The 25,245-nt window shown below is 43.9% G+C and overlaps 1 protein-coding gene across 5 annotated transcripts in view; it reads right to left on the reverse strand.

The window, feature by feature from the left end:
* RASGEF1B (RasGEF domain family member 1B) overlaps positions 1–25,245 on the reverse strand; it is a 339,701-nt gene that overhangs the window by 24,919 nt on the left and 289,537 nt on the right. The window contains exons 1-3 of one of the 5 annotated variants that reach the window (XM_084625327.1): positions 10,781–10,822; positions 10,291–10,423; positions 398–580 (exon numbers count right to left, since the gene is read on the reverse strand). In XM_084625327.1, coding sequence (XP_084481453.1) covers positions 398–574 — 177 coding nt within the window. In that variant the 5' untranslated portion in view covers positions 575–580; positions 10,291–10,423; positions 10,781–10,822. Of the gene's footprint in view, positions 1–397; positions 581–10,290; positions 10,424–10,780; positions 10,823–14,106; positions 14,241–16,596; positions 16,616–25,245 lie in introns of those variants that run through there. The other 4 variants (XM_084625328.1, XM_084625329.1, XM_084625326.1 and 1 more) reach the window with 4 other exon arrangements.

The raw sequence follows: 25,245 nt of genomic DNA on the forward strand, positions 1-25,245 counted from the left end.
CTCAGAGCACAATTTCAGCTCTTCTTCCCTTGCTCTGCAGTAAACCTTTGTGACCTAAACTAACAGGTCACATAACTCATTCTAGCAGAGTGATGGAGTATAGCTCAAGAAACAAAATCCGAGCTAGATGCAATGCCACTGTTGGGCATAGCAATCAGTAAACAGGGATGTACAGCAAAAAATAAAATACATTTTGAAGACCAACTTTGTTACTATGGGCTCAATTGAGACTCGCAAAAGCAGAGCCATTTAGATAGTGGTTGGCATCATTCACCCCACCCCCATTACAGGGCCATTCCCAGTAACAAAAATTACATTTTGCTTTTCCCTCCAGATTCCACCCATTCAAAGGTGTGTCAAACACAGCTGATTTAATTTGCAGGGTGTATAGACTTACATCAGGATAGTAATCTACATTGGGTACTAAGTGCTGGATGAGGGCTTCCAGAGACCCTGATAGGAGATTGTTGTCATGGTAATAGAGTCCTCCACAGTTGTCCTCTTTTGACTGATACAGGTTTCTGTTGTAACCACTGCTGTCAAACATAGCTGCAAAGGGAGGCGTTTGTGGCATACTTTCCTGAAGGAAGGCACAAAAAAAGACACATGCAATAGAGTCAGAACAGGCCTTTGACACCCATTTCAAAAGACCGTAGCACAACAGCACGCTAAGGAAATAAAACCCTGACACAAAGTGATAAAAGCTAGATCTTCTCTCTCACACAAATCCTACTACACCTGCCCTGCTTCCAAGGTAAAACCAATTGCGAGTGGTGCCCTTGCTTTATCAGTTACGATTATGAGGTAATTTTGCCATTTTTTTTTCTCATCTTACAGGGAGAAGGCAGATGTTAGAAATGGGATCGAGTGGGCAGTGGGTAGTTAGCAGCGGGGGCGGGAGGGGAAAGAGCTGTTGTTGAATGTTTTATGAATTAGCTCTTTCTATAAAACCTATTTGCTATATAGTGGCAAAAATCCATGAGGGGCCAAATTCTGCCTGCAGCATACTTGGATGAGTATTCATTCACTTTGCCCAATAAGACCCCTGCATATGTGGCCAAGGAGAAAATTTTGGACCATCAACATTTAGGGGAAAATTCCACTACAGTACTTTCATTCTTGTTCACTAGTAAGTTACTACACCAGTAATCCCAGTGAAGCCAGTGGAGCTACCTGTGGAATAGGGGTTCATCAACAAAAATAAGGGGTGCAAAAACTAGCCCCTGAACAGCGAAGGAACTGTATTGAACATTTTAAAATTTTTGGGTGTCCAATGTCCAGATTTGAATTTGACAACTTGACCTTCTTTCTATAAGGTAGAATCTCAGCAACTGGAAAACCAAAGCCTCTAACCTAACAAAAGACAAAGATCCTCCCTACACCCTACCTTAATCAATCAGCACTATGACATCAAAGTTGACCAGGGAGGGCAGAGTGTATTGACCACCCAAAGCCTTCTCAGTTACACTGTATGTCGGAAAGCAGAAGATAAAGCTGATTATTTTAAATCTGAATTTCCTACCTCCTCCACACAATCATTCTTGGAATAGCTGCTCTCTGGCAGTTAGTGGAAATGTCTGGTTTTCATCCTTGATTGCAAGTTACCGACATACCCAAGTTTAACTATAATAATGTGCTTCTATTTACCTGGATAGTAGTTAACACGCAATAAGATCTAGCAAGCACGTCACATTCTGAGATCAAACAAACAGAGCTGCAATGCAGTAAGGTATCACACAGCTTCCACTCCTCTCAGCAATTACAAGGTAGGGAGACCAAGTGGTATAGCTAATTTGCACCGGCTGCTGTGCATGTGGGTTGGCAGAACACGTGTGCGTGAGTCTATGAAAAGCTTTCATGCCCCTGAACCGTCATTGTAAGTGCAGATGCTGTTGCTTTTCTCTCCATTGTGTCAAATCCTATATGGAAAGAAACTCTCTTTCAAGCCGCACTCTTCAGTCTGTGAAGGCACCTGATTTCGAGAACAAGTAGTAATGTGACAGCCTGGAGATAAGTAGCTTCTCTCCATCTGTGTGCTCTGCAACTCATAACAAAGCACTTTTCAGAGTGAGCTCAGTAGAGACTAGAAGCTATTAAGTTATTAGCTAGATTCCTGGGGACATAATGCACTGCACACAGAGCCAAAGACACTCTGCTTCTGGCAGCATGTCCAGACAATGGAGGCATTCAAAGCAACAGAAGACTAAGAGATTCAGCAAGTAAACAATAAGAGAAAGCCAAACTCCGTTGCTTAGCAGAGAGGGACAGTGAACGGAGGCTCCTGGCCTACATGACCTGTACTAATCCCGCTTTTTCGAAATGCCAAAAGATATTAGCATCAAAACGGGCTGGGGGAGGAGGCTCCGGGTCTGAAAAGTCACTTTAGCTACTCCATGCAGCTGTTCAACCAGTGATCGGATTCTTTCCAGCACAGTGAATTGGGAGGAAAGAGGAAAACAAATAAAATAATGCACGTGCCACAGCAGAAGGTGGCAAGGTGCAGAACTCTTGCAAAACAAGATGCCTTTATTATGGATGCCCAGCAGGCGATATGCAGGCTGTCTCACAGCAGCCTTTGGAAGGATAAAGCATTCTGAAAGACTGTCTCTGAACCTGTCTGCCAGGCTAGCGTGGTCCCAGGAATAAGAGAAGTTTATGAGAGGAACTGGATGAAATGTGGCCATTTGAAGTGCAGATACTATGTAAACATATTCTGTGTTTTCACTTTTGTGTACACTCCGACCCAAAGTTTTATTCTGATTTTATTTACTTTACATCCAACAATCGTTTAGTTATATATTATAGACTTATAGAAAGAGACCTTCTAAAAACGTTAAAATGTACTACTGGCCCACGAAACCTTAAATTAGAATGAATAAATGAAGACTCGGCCCACCACTTCTGAAAGGTTGCCGACACCTGCCCTAGTTCTTAGCACGAGTGCCACCAGCATTGTTCAGGTCAGTTTGTTTCTAATGGGATCTAAATTTAAGACCTAGAAAAATTAATACAGTGACTATATGAAGAGGAAAAACCCCTTCAAATCATAATAGCTGATTATTAACAATGTTATAAACCACTAGGTCAAAGGTGTATATGTGGGTGGAAAGGAATGTGATGTCATGTGTACTGACTGTCTCTAAACTACTTAGAGAAGTTTCCTGCCCCAGACAGCTCAGTTCTGTCTCAATAAAATGTCAAGCTGTACTGAGTACGAGATGCACTGTATACAGCATATCCAGACAGACAAGGATTTCGGTGTAAGTGAACGTGACACAGAACACATTGTCCATGTGACAAAATGGAGGATATCAAAGCGTGATTGTGATAAATATGGTCTATCCAAGAGGATGACTCACATAACATATGCACTTTTCCAGCATGGTTTATTAACCTTGATCTGGTCTTTGCTGTATTTAGCGAGGAGGTACAGATAAAAGGCATTCTACTTTGTTCCAAGTTCCCCTGGATCTGTATAACTGGGACCAAATTCTGCCTACAGAATGACTTCAGCGGAGATTAATAGAAGTAAGAGAGCAGAGTTTGGTCCATGAAGTCTAGAAACAAGTAGGATGGGTGTCTTAGTATCTACAAATATTGGTCCACTCTAGCAAGTAGAATGGGATTTTAAAAGAAGAAGAAAGTATTAGAGCTGGGATTGAAGAAGTCATGCAGCCGAAAAAAATTCACCCAAATTAAAACTGAACATTTTTACTAAAATTTGGAAAAGTTTGGTTAACTTTAAAAAACACTTCTTGTTGTTAGGATGAAGGACCGTCTTGTGAATAAGGCCCTGGACTGAGATATGGGTTCTTTTCTTGGCTTGGCAACACAGACCTCCTCTGTGACCTTGGGCCAGTCACTGAACCTCTATAACTTGGTTCATCACCTGTAAAAGGAGAATAATACTTCTTTTCTTCTACCTTTTGTCTCATCTATTTAGATTTGCAAACTCTTCCAGGAAGAGACTTGCTCTTGCTATGTGTCTGTAGAACATATAGCATAATGGGATCTCAAGCTTGATAAATAATAGGAACAGCTTTCATGTGAGTGTAATGTCAGAAGCAGGAAAAGACATGAGCAAAACTAGCAATTCCTGCAGTACCCCAGCTCTAATTTGGCAAACCCAAAAGATTCAGATAAAGCGTCCACATTGTTGCCTAGGGCTGGCCAGAAAACAAGAATTCCATTTTGTAGGGGGAAAAAAATTGAAGTTTTCAAAGTTTGGTTTTGTTCTACCCTGGACCTGAAAGAAACCTCTGAAAATTTTTCACACAAAACGTGGGAAAGAGACATACCCATACAGTACCATCCCCACCCCTCCCTCCCCAAAATAGGCAACAACCCACTAGTTAGGGAGCTCACCTAGGATATGGGAGACCCACATTCAAGTCCTTATTCCAAATCAGGTAGAGCCGGGATCTGAAACTGGGTCTCCCACATCCCAAGTGCCCGAACTACTAAGGTGCTAGCTAATTAGCTGTGGGGTATCAGACTCTCTCTCTCAATTCAATCCTGAAAAACTTTCCTGATGAAAGTTTAATCAAAACAGATGTTTCCTTGAAAAGTTTCAGTTTCAATGAATCAGCATTTCCTGACAAAAAAATTGTTTTGTCAAAAAATTCCCAGCCAGCTCTAATACTGAGTGAATCTGATCCAACCCTCAACCACTGAAGAGAATTAGCTTTTCACTGGCAACCACAGTGGACAGGATCTGTTTTCTTTGCTCTTTAAGAGGCCAGTTTGCACATCATATCTACAAAATAAAGTCAGCCTGTGTCTGTGTAGAGGGAGTCACTTCAGAATTTAGTACTAACCTAATTACAGATGGAAGGCACACCACAGTACTAACACACTTTTGATTTTTACTCACATTGCACTACGTCAGCCAGAAGACAGTAAGACTGAACGTAAGGAAGATCACAGAATCTTTACCTTCCTATACAGGAAGCAGATCTGCAATCATGCCTCCCTAAAACTACTTCAGGACTCAGGCCACAATCTCCTTTCAGCGCTTCGCTACCCAACATGCTGTAAAAATAGGCTTTCGGTAAGGGATAAAGGCTGCAATAAACTTTGGGGCTGGTAAAAGCAAAGGAGTACGAGGGCTGTATTAAAGAACATTAACATTATCTTTTCCAGCTGGGGAATGGTGTGGACAAGTTAAAATGAGCTTTAACTGTGACAGGAAGGAAGGATCAGAGATTTGACCGCAAAGTCTGCCCTTATCTTACTTCTTTGGTCCGTATTTGTGACAAGTGCAAACATTTCATACACGGTTGTAGTGCCACCAAAAATGATAGTTTACCAGCCAGAGAGAGCAACTTTTGAAAATTCGAGATGAAAGACTACCTGGCCAAGCTTGAAATCCAATAGGTCATGCTACTTTCAGAGGAGACTTAAACGATCATAGAACCACAGAACTGGAAGGGGCCTAAGGAGAGGTCATCTAGTCCAGTCCCCTGCACTCAAGGCAGGACTAAGTATCATCTAGACCAATGTTTCCCAAACTTGGGACACGGCTTGTGCAGCGAAAGCCCCTGGCGGGCCGAGCCGGTTTGTTTACCTGCCACGTCCACAGGTTCGGCCGATCGCGGCTCCCACGGGCCGCGGTTCGCTGTGCCCGGCCCATGGGGGCTGCGGGAAGTGGCGCGCAGGCCAAGGGCTTGGGGAAGCAGCACTTACTGATTCTAGCTAGGAGTGCTGTCAGACACACAAACTAAGCACACTGCAAGAAGGAGCGACCTCCGTCTCTGAAAGCTTAAAGTGACAGCCATCATAGGAATGAATGATAACAAGAATGGGTACTAAATTCTCAGCCAGAAACGTGACTTGATGGATGCAAAATGACTTTAAAGAGACACCAAGAGATATCCAAGGTTTCTTCTTCTGTATTACGCTACTGAGATATATTTAATATTATTCCTTAGAAAAGGGCACCAAATTGTAAATGGTGGCATTTCGCATTCATAATGAGAGATCACAATGCAATCACTGCTGAAGCCAGAAGGGGGATCAGAGGTGAGAATTCCCTTGTCTGTACTAAAAGATTAGCACAATAAAACTGTCTGTAACCTGGAAACACTCACATCGCGTGGCAGTATTAGGGCTTGAACTCTCTGTAGGCAGTAGCTGCGGGACATAATCATGCACACACACGCCTAAGTATTCCATCCAACAGAGGGCACAGGTTTTCATAACTTTTGTCCTGCCACAATATTAACAAACATGTTGTAAAACTTAGTAACTGAGCCACTTGTTGATTTAAATAAAATTTGTAGAGGACTTCAGAATTGTATGTGATTCTGTACAACTTATATGTACAATTCATGACAGATTACTTGCAGAAGATAATAGGCTGAAAGGGGGAAAGAATTTCTTAGGTTAGCGTTGAACAGATAAAGACTTCTATTTTGATATAAAGCCATTTTTCCTCGAGCATAGGAGAGGACTCTTTCTTCATTCTTGGCGTAAACATGGAATGATTTAAAATCTAAAGGGGTTAGAGGTACAGTCACCTCTAGCCATCAGAACTGAGATACGGTAATAAAGTAGGCTCCTTGATTAGTCCGGGCATCTTTTTTAAACAGGGTCATTGGAATGTCTTCCATTTCTTTTAGAAAAGTCCATACATTGCTACGTTGTGTGTAAATATGTCTGTCAGAGCAAACAAGTGACCTAATTTTCTCAGGTTTCAGAGTAGCAGCCGTGTTAGTCTGTATCCGCAAAAAGAACAGGAGTACTTGTGGCACCTTAGAGACTAACAAATTTATTTGAGCGTAAGCTTTCGTGAGCTACAGTTCCGATGAAGTGAGCTGTAGCTCTCGAAAGCTTATGCTCAAATAAATTTGTTAGTCTCTAAGGTGCCACAAGTCCTCTTGTTCTTTTTGCTAATTTTCTCAAGAGTCTGCCAGCCGAAGAGGAGAAAAGGAACAAAAAAAGGTTCCTGTCCTGTCAATACTGAAATGCTGCAACTACACGTAACAGACCCACGCTCCAAAAAAAAAAAAAAAAAAAAAAAAAAAAAGCTATAATACTTTTTCTGCTCCATCCCACTTCCATATACCACTCCCCCCCCCGCAAAAGCAGCTGACAAGGAGACAGAGAGAACAGTTTCCTGAATGTCAAAGAGAAGCACTGTTTTGAAGAAGCACAGTAGCACTGTACAAGCACTTGTGGGCAGGCCACACAAAGGTGTTGGGCTGGAATGATTAAAACCAGGACAAAAAAAAATAATCTAGATTTCAGTACAATCAGCCAGAATGCTACTACAGTGCCAGTAAAGCAGGATATCTGAGCCCTCTGATCAAAACAGTTTGAGCATTCCCTCTGTGCTGTTGGTGACAGAAACACCCCAGTATTGTACTACAGTGGATGAGAACAAGATTGTAGAAACAGCATTAGTTCCTGGTGACCAGAAATGGAATAAATTACAAAAATAACCACATGGTGTAAGTCCCACCGTACTGTTGTACTTGGAGTGCTGTCCTCCGCACGCACACAAATACTGGACATATCAACTTTGTCAAAACAGATATGCCAATAAAAGCTACAGACACTGAAATACAGGAAGCGAATAGAAACAAAGTGAAACTATTCTCATCAGTTTCATCCTCCAAGAAGAGAAAGCTACAAAGAGTAAACTATCAATGAAAGGAAAGAGTATACAGTCTTTCAGTTATAAGCACAGGAAAGGGGATTATTTTTAAATGTGATCGTTTCATCTCAGCTGTCTCCCTTTAATATTGTGTATTTTTGTTTTTGTTTGTTTTTCATTCACAAGTACAGCTGTTCTCCAAGCAGCTTGTTTGTTCATCTTGAAAACCTCTTTAAAACACCAACACCGCACTTCTCGGAAGGTTCAATGAACTTCACTTAGATGCAACTATCTTAAAACTGAACCAAATCAAAGATGAAGGGTTCATATCATTGAGATTTGGCCAGCTGATGAAGCAGATCAGTGGCAGAGTTATTCTAGAGGTAACTATGCATCAGGAGCCTCCAAAGATCCTGGAGAAGTTCAGCCTGCTGCCCATTCTGTAGTGATTTGTAGGATGAATTTACTTGAAAAGCAAGCAGAGTGGCCTCAGTCTGGCTAAAGCATGCAATGAAATACTGTCTTTCCTGAACAGCACACTACATGGGAAGTAATAGCTGCTTTTTGATGTCATTATTTATGATCAGGCAGCTGGACTGGAAGAAAAGGACAATTGGTGTTTGGATGAGTAAAAGGTAGGGGCTATTTGGTAGCTCAAAATATATTTCCCCTCCATAAAGTTTCTCATATGGATTTTCTTCCTAATAGCTCTACCTTACAATCAAGTTAAGGCACACGCTGATAAACACCTCCCTAGTCTGGGTTATTTTTTATCCAAATAAAAAACAAGTATATTTTTGCCCTAAAACAATTTATCTGACTCAAAACATTTAGAATTCTGCAGGAATTTGCTGGACCCAGTGCCTAGAGCTTTGCACTCTAAGTACAAGCACATTAAATGCAAAGAAAGATAGATATAGTCTACTCAGACTGAGTTTTACTGAACTGATGGAATCAGGGGAGGATTTGCAGAAGTGCTTAGCGTTCCACGAACGGTTCCTGCTGAAGTCAATGACCGACTTCCGCCCCAAACACCAACCTTCCCTCACTTCCTAGAGGAAGGATGGGCTGTTCATTTCTCCTGTATGTTGTGAAGTTTTGGCTGCTCTCCTGTCTACATACCTTTAGAGACAGCCAACATCATGAAATTGCTTTTCACCATGACAAAGATATAAGAAATTTGCCACAGGACACCCTCAGAGCCGTAAAAATAACCACAGGGTCATAACAACAGTAATTAATGTGACTAATACCATGAATACTGACCCAGTTTAATGTGACAGAGGCATTAACCTTTGTAACCATGACCCAAATCAGTTGACTAGGGCCAAAAAGTAAAGTTCAGTTTCACCAGCACACTTTTATCATAGGAATGGATCTCCACTTGTTTGCAGTGACAGAGAGCTTTATAAAAAGCTGGATACAAATGTAGTCAATGGTCAACAGGGAAATAAAAATGAGGTTAGCTTAGGTTAAAGCCTAGCCCTGGTTCTGCCACTGACTTCCTGTGTGGCCTTGGTCAAGTCATTTAATTTCTCACTCTCTCATTTCTCCACGTATCAGTAAAATGGGGGTAATTATATTTTGTTATTTCACAGGGTTATTATGATTCTTTTCACAATAAGATCATTTTACAGAAGGTGCTCTACAATCATATATTATATTATTAATGCCAAGTACATGGTACTAACTTTGAACATCAAGCTCACCTGGGGCAAGTCCGTGACCTCACAAAAGCAAGATACTATTGAATTCGAGAGATGTTGCTCTTTATACTAAAATGCTGGTTCATGCTTTGTCTTCATTTTGTGAAAGCTACAATGAACTTCAGTACACCATTTCCCCCTTTATAATCACAACTGACAAGCAGGTTGTGATTTGCAACTACAACCTGTAACAGCATTTATAAAAGCTGCATTGAACTTGTCCTAACTAGGATTTTATGAGCAAATGTCTCCCTTCCTGATGCAGGAAAGTGCTATGTGCTGGTTTGAGAAATTAGCATCTTATTTCACCAGAAGTAAGGCAAAGGTTAATAATCCTTCCCCACGCTTGGGCAGATCTTACATTTTCATGACTGGTAGAGACAATTACTGTAGCTTAAGGCAAGAGTGAGGAATTCGCTCATGAGAGAAAACAAACAATATACATAGTACAAATTAGTATCTCCTCTAAGGGCTTATTTACATACAACAGCTGTACCACCTTAACTATACAGTACTGATGCAGTTAAAGCAATACAGCCCTTCTTGGTATGAATGCAGTTATACTGGTATAAAAGTGCTTACACTAGTTTGGCTTATTGCCATATGAGAAGGAGAATAAGTTACACTGCTGTAACTGCATCCACACTAAGGGATGTATTAATATAACTATTCAAGGTTTGGGGGTATTTTTTAAATCATGCCCATAATTCTATCAATGCAAAAACAGTGTTTAAACCAAAAGATAAGCAAAGATTGTTCAGATTCACCTGTGGGAAAAGCAAGTACAACGTCATCAGGATCTATAGTAATTATACTTGTTTATACCAGGGCTGAATTTTCTTCCAGTGATTTTTAGACTTGTCTAGTTTAGGGAAAAAGGGTGCTTCCCCCCACTAGTTAGCTCTAATCAGCTACTTTAATTCAGCTGAAAACCTCACTTAACACCAATGTGGACACAGTTCAAGATTGCTTGATTGAAAAAAGCACCTTTTCTTAGTCTTGACAAGGGCTTATTTGAAGAGAAACAAGCACATGCTGTCAGACTTCATCTGTTGGTTTATTTCAGCTGCTAGTAACTGGTAGCAGTTCCCATGCTCAACAGAAGGTGGATCCTGGCCCTCTGTTAAAAGAGACAAGGAGACTTTGATCCAATGATTCACATTCACACCTACTAAGTCAACATTCATAAAGTATGGTTTTAACGAACACAGAGACTCTGATTCTGAAAAGATCATCATCAACACTGGCTACTGGTCTATGAATATTTAAAAGTAAGGAACAACCTATTACAGGGTGTACAGGTATAGTGAGATAAGCACTTCTTGAGTGATGAAAGCATTTGACCTTTGGCCCCATGCTTTGCTACATACTGAAGGCATGTGATGATCTCACAACAACAAAACCACACACTTTGGAACATGTTCTCCCATTTAGAAAACAGATTATTAATTAACAAAAACAAGAAGGATAAGTATACCTGAGTCATGTAGTTGTTCTAACACGTCACAGGAAAACTTAGCTGGATTGCTCCCTTAATTGTGCCCATTTTCTAAGTAAATATATAGTCACACTGAGGCACCTCACTGCAGTGATTTAGTTTCTTTAATACTCCTCCTCACGGCTGCAATAATAAAGGAGAACATAACAATGCCTTTTGGCCAGAGGTGGATTATTTCCCTTCTGCTCACAATGTCCCCATTGTGACTATAAAATTTGTTAGAGAACTTTTGTTTGCAAGTTTGTTTTCCAGCACAGGCCGAGAAGATGATACAGAATTCCCTTGCACAGACACACCACATGACAACAAGCATTTGCTAGTGCTTAAAAGAGACAACTCCAAAAGAGAAGCACACATGCACACACAAGTTTAGTTTCATCAGAACTTATTCAAATGCAGATAACTACTTCCCCACTCTGAATTTACTGATTTTCCTCTAGGTTGCATGGCTGAACATTAATATAATAATTGGGGTGAGGAAGCAGTGAGGGGAGGGAAATAGTGCAGGGCTGAACCAAAGACAAAGCTAGAATTCAGTTAGGAACACAGTGTAAAAATGTAAAGTCCTTTCTATAAAGGGAACAATATTTTTTATCTCAGCTAAAGGGTTATTAGGCTTTTCTAGACAGTACACTTTAAGATAAGTTCTCTGAACCACTAAATGTGCTGTGGTTGTGCTTTGGTGCTTGTCCTCCCAAGTGGGAGAGAAGGAGCTACTGTTACCATAAATAAATCTACAGAAGGGAGAACAGTAGTAAAGAATAACATGGCCAGAGTAAAGATGTGCAAGAGTGAAACTGATTCCTATGGGCTGTTCCATTGCTAAACCATTTGATAAAATACTTGTAATGTTTTCTTCTTCTGCACTCACACTAACTAGCAATCAGACTGAGTCAAGCACTGGCTGCAACATTGTTTTGGTTTCTCAGAGCATGCAGAATTTAAGCTTACATACAAAAGACAAGTTTCTAAGCTTCCTGGTAGTGAATAAAACCTTTGGAGCATGAACCAATGCAGTGCTGTCTTAGCATGTGTGCACACACACACACAGAGGTATCTGTGTACCTCTCCTGTTCTACTTCTCAATGGAGTGAAAAGTGACATCTATTGCCCTATTTTTAGAAGTGCTGAGCAGACAGATGCCAGCGGAAGTCAATGGGAACTGCAAGTACTCAACACCTTTAGAATAAAAAGAAAAAATCCCAGCCCTTACTGACGACTTAAACATTACTGAGCTATTTCACCGCTGATCATTTTAAGCGGAAACACCTAGGATTGTGGAGAGTACCAGTCCTACACTAAACCGTTTTAAAAGTTTGGCTTTGTTACAGCTTATCACAGATGTAACTTGCATATTAAAATATCCAGTTATGCAAAGATAAACATAAAAAGTCCCATCTATCCTGTAGCTACCACCATATTGGGAGTTAGAACATTAGATGCTTGCAGTGCTGTAGCATAGTTTGGCTACATGGTTAACACATGGGCTGTAGTATCTTCACTGCAAGACGATCCATGCGGAACACATAGTTTAGCCATCCCCCCCATCATCAAAAGTTACAGTGTAGACCAGATCTGCCCCTTTCAGTAAGATCTTTCTGTTTTTTATAATGACATCTCACTGTAAGTGCCACAGTAACAGGTGCAAATGTTGACTAAATTCTCAGTGGTGTAACTGCTGGAACATGGAAAGCCAGCCGCTACCGAAACAAGCTGGGGGTAGAGGTGCACTGTGACAGTCTGATACCATGTGCCTGGAATTCATATAACTGCTTCAAAAAGCTCAGTGGAAAGGGACTGCTAAAGCACGAAACTATACAGGCATTTATCATAACCAGAAAAAGCAACTGACAGGGAGCTAGTAATAAAATGTGCTAATAGATGCTCCCTAATAAACCAGCACTCCCTTCCCTCTGTCACCAAGGGTTAAAAACCTACAACTGATTGTTTCAGCCATACTTATTTAAGAAGACATCCCCACCACCTCAACCATTAGTCCTAGTGCCAATGGAGCAAACTTGGCATCAAAGTCCAAAATTGTTCAGAGGCAGAAATAAGGGTTAGATCTTTCTTATGTGCATTAGGTATTAGTAAAGGTTTCCCAGCATGGGTTACTGGCCACTTGGATCTCCTATAAATTGTCCAATACACTTAGCCTGTTTATCTTATGCCAAGATTTTATGGGAGTCTCTTCAGGTGAGGTTTATGCAGCACAAGTCTGCACCTTATGCTATCATTCCTTTAAAATGACACAGATTTATTTACAACTGTACTTTTGAAACACAGCTCAAGTGAAATGAAACTATTGAGGATATGTTTATATTACAATCTCCTCCCATATTACTGAGAAAAGTATTCGCTTTTAAAAGTATTCGCTTGCTGTTTAAGCAAGATACATATTCCACCCACTCAGGCCACCTCACCAGGCATCCAAAATATTGTTTAAAAGCCACAATCACTACACGCGGTCATATGCCCCTAGTTTTCTGTGGGATGAAATGAATCATTCATTCATACCCGAGGCTGACTTTTCAGATCCCCAAGATTCCTCACCCTTCCCCTTGTGAACTCTGCGGAGATATTGTCTCACCCTTAGCCCGGCAGACCCGCACCTCACCCGGCACTATATTTAGATATACACACACACAATGCAGTCACGGCACGGTGCTGCTGACTCCTTGGATTCAAGGAGGGAACCAAAACAACGCCCGGGTAGACGAAACAGACAAGAAAAACACCCGAAGCTCAAGGCATTTAACAGCAATTACACCCTCCACTTAAGCTCGCCGGCGCGACCTCTAGGACATCGATCTGAGGTTTTGTCTCAGCATCGTCCCGCTGGAAAGAAAAACAGAAGCCCATAAACGCACATCTCACGCTCCCGCCCTCTTATTTTGCACGGTCCTACAATAACTATCGGCCGCCTCTGCTCTGGGTTCTGAAAAGGCATCCCCGGATCATGGGGGAAGGCACCACGGGGAAGGCATCTCAGTGTCACTATAAACAAGGGGAGGATGCGGATTGGGGGACCCGCAATCCGAGGGGCAGAGGAACCCCCCCCCCTTCACAGCGAGCCAGCAACACTTGTCTCTCACCGGAGTCTCCCCAAACCCCCCCCCCCCGCCCCGGGCTTCTCACAGAGCGCGGCTGCCGCGAGCCCCTCGCCCCCGGGAGCGGCAGGAGCCGCCGGACGGTGGCTGGAAACTCCCCGCAAGCGGCCCGGCGTCGCCTCTTCCCAGAGCCGCGGGGCTGCCTCGGCCGGGCTCCCCCCGCGCTCGCTGCGCGCACCCCCGCAGGTAACTCACCCACCCTCCGCTGCTGCCCCCTGGAGCCACCGCGCGGGACGGGCTCCCTGCCAGGCTTCAGGTCTCCGCAGCAGCCGCGGCGCGGTCTCGCTCCCTCCTCGCCTTCCTCCTTGTGCTGCCTCCGGAGCCGCTCCCGCTCCTCCCCTTCCCTCCGCCCCCGGCCGGCGCTGGGCTGGGCCGGGCCCTGGCGGAGCGCCCCCTGCCCTCGCTGGGAAACGGTGCCTCTCCGGGAGCAAGTGGTGGGGGTTGCCCCGCTGCAGCTTTGGGCGCGTCTGGGCAGCCGGGGTGTAAGTGGGGGAGTGTCCGCCGCCCCCCCCAAGCCTCCTGCAACTGCATCTCGCTGGCTCTGCTGTTTGTTCCCTGCCCCAGGCTTGTCTACACCCAGGTGCTGGAACGGGGCGGGCTGGGGAGAGGCACCCCTGGCTTGCAGTGGTTACCATCATGTACAGGGTTTACAGTTTGGTTCAAGAGCTCTGAGCACCCCCCGCCCCCCGACAAATTGTTACAGCACCTGTGTGCACATGGGAAAATTATGTGGGGGGGGGGGGACCTGCGACATGACCTGATTTTAAACCAGTAGTGTTATATAATATTATGCCCTCTGTAGTCATTCTTATTGGGGGAGGAGGGCCTTGATTAGGTGGCCTTTATCTCGCTTGGGAAGGGGACGAAAATCAACAACAAGGAAAGAGCCAGTGTCAGGCCAGAATAACTTCCCATACAGGTGGTTATACCAGTAACAATTCCCACTGTTGACAAGACTATGGCCTCCAATCCCACAAAGACTTAAGGTAACTTCAAGGTTAACTTTACACATGACTTCAATGGAACTAATCACAGTTCATAAAGGTAGGCATATGATTAAGTCTTTGCAGGATTAGGACCTTAATTTGAAGACCCTGGGGCAGGAGCACTGCTGGCTCAGATCCTGCAAACACTAAGGCTATGTCGACACCCGCACTTTTGTCGGTAAAACTTTTATTGGTCAGGGATGTGAAAAAAACCAGCCCTCTGACCGACATACGTTTCACTGACAAAAGTGCCGCTGTGGATAATGCTACATTGGCGGGAGGTGGTTTTATTATGTCGATGGGAGAGCTCTGCACAAGCGATCTTACAGCAGTGCAGCTGTACGCTCACTAGTGTAGACATGAGGCAGCAATGGGCTCCAAACATGCAGACCTTTCACCCGGCACAGCTCCCCTTTCAGAATCAGGACATTACTAAGTTACTGTGACCTTACTGATAATAAATGCACTGTGCATCCAGAAAATTGCTGTGGAAACTTTAACGTTGCCGTTTCGTGCAATCTTAACTCTGTGCAATATCATCTTTAATTACCTTTCATATTTCTCAAATGATTTAATAAAAATTCCTATCAAAGTTCATAGAGTAAATACATGTCTTGGCCCTCTTTCCAATCTAACAACCATATGTAGAAACATGATGCTACACAACTTTCCCTGGCTACCAATGGATTTTGGCCCTGTCCACTGATGTTTGTAGGCAGGTCCCAGTTTTCCAAAAGATCCCATGTAGGCTACATAGGAACTAACTTTCCTTATTGAAGTTTCACACACGTTTTCTTTTACTCCTTTAAATCTTTCCATAAGTCCCGCTTTTGCTGTAACATCTATAGGAAATCTGCCAGCAAAAGGAGGAGGATTTGTATTTCTTTTTCTAGACTTAGGGGAATTTTTATATATATTTGTACAAAAAAAATTGTATACATTTTGCTGTTTCCTTCCTCTTTCCCCCTTATATCACTTGTTTTCTTAGACCATGGCTTTACTAGGAATACTGATATACTGTACCAGCAAAAGCACTCCTAGTGCGGAGGCAGGTATACTGGAAAAGCTACTTTTGTACTGGTATAGTAAAACTAGCCCTCACAAGCAAGAAGTTGCACGGGTAGTAGTGCTGCTTTGCCTGTATAGCTGCATCCACGCTAGGGATGTCTGTTGGCTCAGCTACATCAGTTAGGGAATCACATTTCTTCATAGCTATGCCAGCAGTCTGCAGTATAGACTTTAGCCTCAGGCACAAGTCAACACTGCAGACATCTGCATGGAACCCTATTGACTTCAAAGGGGCTCCATGCAGGCACGGGGATCTGCCCACACAGAACTGCTTCATAAGACTGGGGCTTTAGATTTTAAGGTCTTCCAGGCAGGGAGTATGCCTACAACTGTGTTTAAAGAGCAGCTGGCATAACAGTTCCAATCCTAAGCTGAGTGCTACTGTCACTTAAATAATAAATAATAACACATTGCAGACACCTTGGAGGATACACAGGTGACTTTCATAAATTAGAGAAAGGAACTGAAAGCCATAAAATGAAAATCAGGACTGAAGGAATAAACATCAAATGGTTTACACGGGGAAGAATAATCAAAAGCACAAAGTTAGAATGGAGTAATACTGGCAGAGAGCACTGCCACAAAAGAGGACCTGGAGATTATAGTGAATGATAGATTGTGTCTAACTCACCAGTGCAAAAGAGGCAAGCGTTACATCATACTGGGATGTATTAACTGGAATATCCCATGTTAAATAGGTGAGGTAATTCCTCTGCTCCGTATGGCGTTGCTTAGGCCTCCTTTGGAGTAGTGCATTCAGTTTGTGACAATCTGACAAGAGTTCAGAGGAGAGCATATATCACAGGGAGGTTTGGGAAACAGTCAAGGTTTCAAAAGCAGGTCATGTCTGGATTGCTCAGTCAATTTACTTATTTATTCTTCCCATTTATAAAACAATGGCAATCATGATAATAAAAATTGATTGAGGGGAGGCCTGATAAAGCTCTATAAATGCATAAAGGAATATTATACAACAGACTGGGATCAATTAAGCTGATTAGTTTGAGGTAGTTGCCACCATTTTCCTTCTGCTCCTCCACCATCCTTGTTCAAAACTGCATTTCATTAGTTGTCCCCCTGGTTGCTGTGCTACATCCCAAAGTTGGCTGCATTTTAAGGGTGAGCGGATTCTCACACCTAGCAGTTTAAATGTTGACTTGGCTTTAGTGGTGTGATATTGCTAGTCCTCTCCCCTCCCCTTTATTTAGTAGAAAGCCTGTATATTTTATTCCTCTAACTCTCTCCACATAAACATGCACCAGCTCTGTACACATTCCCTGTGCCCTCCCTAGCCTTTATCCTGTTTTAGCACTGTACCCATCTAGTTAGCATTAGGCTTCGCAGCAGGAAGGTGGAGTAATCAAATACTCTGGCAGGGGCCCATATTTGGTTGAAAAGTCCCAAGTGATGTTATCCTTAATTAGGCTTTGAAGTTAGTGCTTCATTGAGGTGCCGTGTGGGGACTGATTTCCAATTTTACTCCTATTATTTGAAGACAATGTTCTGCCAGACAAAGTTATTAGGCTACACTGCTTAGTATAATGGTGTCCACACAAGAGAGATGAAACCGTTTAATTTAAATGCATTTTTAATCTGATCAAGTTAAATTGTTGCAAACTCCTATGTAGACACCCAAGTTTCAAGTTATGCATGGCCTATTTTGGTTTATCTTAAGTCAATTTAAGCCTAATCAAAAGAACTGTAGAATCCACAATATCCCTGCTCAAACAAACAAGCAAACAAACAACAATATTTCTCTCTAGGTTAGTTATTATTTTCTGTAGTTTGGTTAATCTCAACAGTGGTGGTGATACATTTTTAGACCAAGATTTTACAAACCAAGTGCCTAAAGTTAAGCTCCTAAATCTATGTTTAGGTACTGAGACCCAGATTCCACAAAGTATTTAAGTACATGCAAGTTCCATTGAAATCTACGCATGGATTTAGCAGCTTAAATTTAGGTTCCCAGTTTTTAAAAATCTTAACCTCATGAAGACACATCCTTCTATTTCCATTCAAGAGTTGAGAGGATTGAGGGTTCTTTTTTTAGACTAATGTGAACTAATCCCTCTGCATGATCAGCTAGTACCCAAATGATGGATGCTATTCATCCAAAGGAACCACTGCAGATGGAAGGAAGGAAGGAATGGCTGAGAGGGAGCAGTTGATGCTGGTTAATATATTTTTTTCAGTCACAGTTGAACAAACACAAATCCCAACTCTGTGGTTTATAGCATTTCTCTATATAAAGGGGGAAGACATCAGGTTTCATTTAAGTCCTGTGTTTATTCAAACAGAATCTAACTAGGATCGCATTAAAAACAGACTATTGGTAATTTAAGAGCCGTTAAGGCTTGCCAAAATGAACCCATGGCTTCAAATAGGGATAGGTCAGAATAAATGAAAAGTAGCACCTAGCTCACCGTACAGATGGCATATTAACAATGCACAATATATATCTGGGATTTTAAAAGGCATTTGATAGAATCCCACACCCAAAGAAGAGTACAGCTCATAGGGATCGGGTGAAATACACAGGTTTAGAAAATAAATATGACCCAAAATCCAGACTAAGGCCCTGATCCTGCAAACACTTATATACATGCTTAGTTTACACACACACAAGTAAACCCATTGAATTCAGTGAGATATTCACATGAATGAAGTTAAGCATGACCGTGTTTCCAGGATCAGGGCCCCAAATTTTTTTCAGAGTTCAGAAATAGGTAGACTGCAGATTTTTAGAATATGGGCCCCAATGCAGCAAATCTTTAAACATGCTTAATTCCAAGCTTGAAATTAAGCCCATGATTAAATGCTTTGTTGAACAGGGATAGACTCAAGCATGTATTAAATGTTTTGCTGAATTGAAACAATAGTCTAGCTGCATGTGTGCGTGGATATTAAGTATATGTGTGTACACCCCCCTTCCCCAGACCATATTATAGGCAGAGCTGGTGCGCTGTTGCCTAATGCTTCCCACTGTAAGACCCCATTTTCAGTTATTTATAACTTTGCCAAACTTTACCGTTTAGGGTGAAATTTTCTATACTGGGTTCAGAGTAACAGCCGTGTTAGTCTGTATTCGCAAAAAGAAAAGGAGTACTTGTGGCACCTTAGAGACTAACCAATTTATTTGAGCATAAGCTTTCGTGAGCTATAGCTCACTTCATTGGATGCATACTGTGGAAAGTGTAGAAGATCTTTTTATACACACAAAGCATGAAAAAATACCTCCCCCCACCCCACTCTCCTGCTGGGAAAAATATGTTGTTTTGCCTATTTAAAAAAATTTCTTACAACCTTCTCGTTGAGAAGCTCTATCGCCACCATGGCTTGGGCAGAGACTTGAAATTTGGCACGGGAGGTGTGGCATGAGGAGGGAGGTCAGGGCTATGCTTTTTGCCATTCCCATGAAAAACTGTCCAAATTTGGCCAAGTATAAGGTTCTGAAAAATCTCAATTTGCACATGCTCAGGAGGGACTTGTTAGCAATTGGCAACTAAATTTGCTGAAGACTTTATAAAGAAGTAATAAAATAAAATATTATTAATAATAATAATATCTAGCTCTTCATCAGTAGATTTCAAAGCACTTTACAGAGGAAGTGAGCATCACTATGCCCATTTTATAGATGGGGAAACGGAGGCACAGAGCGGTGAAACGACTTCCCAAGGTCACCCAGCAGGCCAGTGGCAGAGCCAGAATAGAACCCAGGTGTCCCAGTCCAGTGCTCTATCCACTAGGCAATACTGCTGAGGTTATACAGAAGGTGTGTCAAAGCAGCCCAGGCAATACTTTCAGGACCCAGGCCAGTACTCACTATAGTACTGCTGTGGTTTTGTTAGGTGGTGATGACCTTCTGGAGACAAATGAAGATTCTTCTTTTAGCTCTGTCGTCTTTGATAGCATTGACCACAAAGAAGTTGAAATGGCTAGGGATGTTGAGGGGATAGACAATATTCCTTGACTAGTTTCTTTCTTTCTTTCTCCAAGATGACTCAGAGAGTAGTTCTGGGTGATTGCTCATGAGTTCTGAGTCTCGCTCATGTGAGGTATTACAGAGTTCCATTCTGTTGCCTCTCCTGTTATACGTGTACATGAGGCCATGAGTAGAGAACCATTAGGTGAAATGGGCTGTGGTGTCTTCAGTATGAAGATGACAACCAGTGCTTCATCAGACCTGGCTACTGATCATAGAATACAGAAACGTAAGGCTGGAAGGGACTCTGAGAGGTGAACAAGTCCATCCCCTCCATGCTGAGACCAGACTAGGGTATGTCTACACTGGCAGAGTTACAGCGCCAGCAAGTACAGCACCGCTCAGAGAGCGCTGAAGGGAAACCACTGTTGTGTGTTCACACTGTCAGCTGCCTGCGCAATAGTGTGTTCACCCTTGTGGCACTTGCAGAGGTATTCAGAGCGGTGCACTCTGGGCAGCTATCCCATAGAGCACCTCTTCCTCTTCTGCTGCTAACAGTTGTGAGAAGGCGGAGGGGGTCGCAGGGCATCCTGGGTCCAGTCCCAATGCCCCATGATGCATTGCTTCACATCCCAGCAATCCCTGTGCTTCCATCTGCATTTGGCGCCATCTTTCAACAGTTTGTGTACTGCCTCTTCGGTCTCCAGGAATGGATCCCGCACTGTTAACCTATATTCTGCTTGCTCTCACTAACACGTCATGAGTGGCAGCGGAGTTATTCCTTAAACTACTAAGGCAAGAGGAGTTCAACACTGATCTCACCATGCATAGTAGCTACGACATGAGATTGCTTGTGGCATTCACGGAGGTGCTGACCAAAGTAGAACACCGCTTTTGGCCTCGGGAAACAAGCACTGAGTGGTGGGATCACATCATCATGCACGTCTGGGATGATGAGCAGTGGCTGCAGAACTTTCGGATGAGGAAAGCCACATTCATGGGACTGCGTGATGAGCTCGCCCCAGCCCTGCGGTTCAAGGATACAAGAATGAGAGCTGCCCTGTTGTTGGAGAAGCGCGTGGCAATTGCACTGTGGAAACTGGCTACTCCAGACTGCTACTGATCAGTCGCTAACCAGTTTGGAGTGGGAACGGCGACATTTGGCCATTAATCGCATCCTGCTCCAAAAGACCGTGACTCTGGGCAACGTGAATGCATTGTGGATGGCTTTGAACAAATGGACTTCCCTAACTGCGGAGGGGCAACAGATGGTACTTTTATTCCAATTCTCGCACAAGATCACCCAGCCACCGAGTACATTAATCAGAAGGGATATTTCTCTATGGTTCTCCAGGTGCTTGTGGATCACCAGGAGCATTTCACGGACATGAACGCAGGCTGGTCCGGAAAGGGGCATGACGCATGCATGTTTTGGAACACTGGCCTGTTCAGGAAGACACAAGCAGGGACTTCCTTCCCGGACGAGAAGACCACCGTAGGGGAAGTTGAAATGCCCATTGTGATCCTGGAAGACCCCACCTACCCCTTAATGCCGTGGCTTATGAAGCCATACACGGGGCACCTTGACAGCAGCAAGGAGCAGTTCAACAACAGGCTGAGCAAGTGCAGAATAACTGTTGAGTGTGCTTTTGGCTGTTTAAAGGCCCCCTGGCACTGCCATATGGGAGGCTGGACCTGGCCAATGACAATTTTCCTATGTTTATAGCCGTGTGCTGTACACTCCACAATATTTGCGAGGGGAAGGGTGAAAGCTTCACTCAGGGCTGGCCCACTGAGGCTCAGCGCCTGGAGGCTGAATTTGAACAGCCAGAGACCAGGGCTATTAGAGGGGTGCAGCGCGGGACCATAAGGATCGGGGATGCCTTGAGGCAGCAATTTGAAGCTGAAAGCCACTAATATCTGTTGCTGTGCTTGGGAATGCAGTGCTTGTAATGCTAGGAGGTGATGGTGATTAGTGCAGACGATGCACTGTGAAGGTTTAAGAAAATTGCCTGTTGCTTTGCAGGGCTCTGTTTGCTTTCAATTGATAGATTAAAGAGTGCTTTCAAACCAACACAATTCTTTTATTAAAAAACAACCACCAGAGGAGAGAGACAAACAAAAAAACCACATCAGCAGGGGGGCAGAGGGGGATGGGGGAAGGGAAGTTCCCAGGGGGAGGTGGGGTCCCAGGACGGTTAAAGATGTATATGTCCAGGGATCATATCCAACCTCCTCTTTTGGAGTGCAGTGCAGCGGGTACTGTACTTCAGCAAGGCTAAACTGCAGAGGGACGGGTGTTGAGTGCGGTGGGTACTGGGAGTCCGCAGTGCTGGGCTCTGACGGGGGCGGAGTGGAACGCAGTGGGTACAGACTGGAGCCAGGGGGTTGACAGGAGTGTGCCGGCAGTGTCTGGGGTCTGCAGGGGAGGGCGGGCACGAAGCTGCTCGGTTTGCAGTGCTAGTAGTGCCTGGAGCGTGTCCACTTGGAGCTCCAAAACATTTCAGAGCCGCTCGGTGGCTTCGTTCTGGCGCGCCGCGTTCTCCTTGCGGTCCCTCTTCTCGCTGTCCCGCCACTCCTTCAATTCTTGTTTTTCAACCACTCAGTGCATCATGACATCACGCAGAAGGACCTCCTTAGTTCTTCTTGGCCGCTTTCTAATTCTGCACAGCCATTCAGCTGGTGATAACGAAGAGGGAGGCTGGGCTCCCAAGGTCATCTCTGTGAAGCCAAAATGCAACATTTTACAGGAGCAGTATTGTTTGCCACACACAGACCACTGATTCAGTGCTTTAAAACACAGCCACTATTCACATACCTATCGCTAAGTGGCTGACCCCAGGCAAGCCCCCACGAGCCAAAAGACCCCCAAAATCATGAGTAATCACAGGGGCAGGTGAAATCACTGTTCCAGGACCATACTATACACTGGGCATGTGGCTCTTGGGGAGAGCCAGCACTGTAGGGGTGGGGTTATAATTATTAATGTCCCCACATTTTCCACAGGCTGTATTCATTATGGAAGATATCTCACTCTGAGGGTGAGCAGGGAATAGAGGGAGGGTCTTCCCCAAGATGGCAGCTTCTGCCCTAGACCTATGTTCCCTCCCCTCCTCCCCCACCAGCCCCATGACGGCAGAGTGGAATGGGAAAATTACCCTTAATGGGGCAAGAAACAAAGCAGCTCTGCCAAAGAACCTGCAGCAGCGGATTGCCCAGTATCTCCATGAGAGTTTCGTGGAGATCTCGGAGGCAGATTCCCATGAAGTGAGGGAGTCAATCAACCTGTTCTGCCACTCAGACAAGGTATGTGGTGGTACGCGCATCACACAGACTCAAGTCTGCTTTCTGCAACTCTCCTGTCTCCAACAAGTTGCTTCAGTGATTCCCAGAATCAGATCCACTTACCAGGGGCTTCCTTTCCTGTTTGCGCTTCGCCAAGCTCTGACTGCTGTGACTGGCTAGCCTCCTCTGGGGTAGAGAAGAGCTCCTGGCTGCATGCATCTCTGACCTCCGAGTTGTCCTCTGCCTTTAGGTCCCCCTCCCCTTCCTCATTCCTCCTCCTGGCTTGGTCCACTCTCAACTGGCACGCGAGCCACCAAAGTATCCACAGTGGCCTTTGCAGTGGAGGTGGGGTCGCCACCGAATATTGCATCCAGCTCTTTGTAGAACTGGCATCTCGTGGGCGCAGCACCAGAGCGGCACTTTGCCTCTCGTGCCTTGTGGTAGGCGTTCCGCAGCTCCTTCACTTTGAGCCTGCACCACAGTGTGTCCCGGTCATGGCCTGTTTCTGTCATGCATCGTGAAATCTGTCCGTAGGTACCATAATTCCTAAGGCTGGAGCGCAGCTGGGACTGGACAGCCTCCTCTCCCCATATGCTGATGAGGTCCAGCAGCTCGGCATTGCTCCAAGCCAGGGATCGCCTGGTGCGTGAAGCAGGCCTGGTCCCCTGGAAAGATGCGCTGAGACCACTGCATGCATCACCAAGCAAACAGGAAGGGGACTTTCAAAATTCCCAAGGAATTTAAGGGGTGGGGTTCACAGTTGGTCACCTGAAGGCAGGCCAGGAGAGTTCAAACCAATGGCCAGAGAGGTGAGAACAGGCATTGTGGGATACCTCCCGGAGGCCAATCGCAGCGCTGGAATTGACCAGGGTGTCTATACGGACACCGTGGCGCTGTAGAAAGCTCTACGCCTCTTGTCGGGGTGGTTTTTTTACAGTGCTGCAACTGTGCGGTTTCTGCATACTTAGTGGCTTGGCAGTGTGTACACCTCGGGAGTTACAATGCAGAAAGCTGCTTTACTACGCAGAAACTTGCCAGTGTAGACAAGGCCTATAGCTCCATCTACACTAGAAGCGATGCAGCTGCACTGCTGTAACACGTCTGGTGAACACGCACTAAACCAACAGGAAAGAGCTCTCCCGTCGGCTTAATTACTCCACCTTCCATGAGAGATGGTAGCTGAGTAGACTGGGACAGTTACCTCCGACGTCTTACAAATGACACTCCTATTAATATACCACAGAATGATATTAGCCTTTTTTGCAACTGCATCACATTGTTGGCTCAATTTGTGTTCCATTATAACCCCAGATCCTTTTCAGCACTACTATTGCCTAGGCAGTTATTTCCCATGTTTTAGCTGGGCATTTGATTTTTCCTTCCTAAGTATATTATTTTGCACTTGTGTTTGTTGAATTTCATCTTGGTGATTTCAGACAAGTTCTCCAGTTTGTCAAAGTTGTTATGAATTCTAATCCTGTCCTCCAAAGTGCTTACAATGCCTCCCAGCTTGGTGTCATCTGCAAATTTTAAAAGTATCCTCTCCTCTCCGTTATCCAATTAATTAATGGAAATATTGAATAGTACTAGACCCAGGACTGACCCCTGCAGGATCCTATTAGTTATGTTCTCCTGGTTTAATAATGAACCACTGATAACTACACTTTGAGGATGGTTTTTCAATCAGTTGTGCACCCACCTTATAGGAATTTAATCTAGACCAAGTGCCCTTAATTTGCTATGAGAATGTCATGTGGGACTGTGTCAAAAGCCTCACTAAAATTCAAGATATCTCACATCTATTATTTCCACCAGGCCAGTAACCCTGTCAAGAAGTAAATTATGTTGGTTTGCCATGATTTGTTCTTGACATATCCATGTTGGCTTTTACTTATCTCATTATTCTCTAGGTGCTTACAAATAGTTTAATAATTGGTTCCAGTATCCTTCCAGGTATGTAAGACAGGCTGACTGGTGTATAATTCTGCAGGTCCTCTTTGTTCCTCTTTCTGAAGATAGGCAAACATAGTATCATTCTCCAGTCCTGTGGGACCTCACCCGTTCTCCATGAGT

This window comes from Lepidochelys olivacea (assembly GCF_965140295.1).
Source record: "Lepidochelys olivacea isolate rLepOli2 genome assembly, chromosome: 4".
NCBI lineage: Eukaryota > Metazoa > Chordata > Testudines > Cheloniidae > Lepidochelys > Lepidochelys olivacea.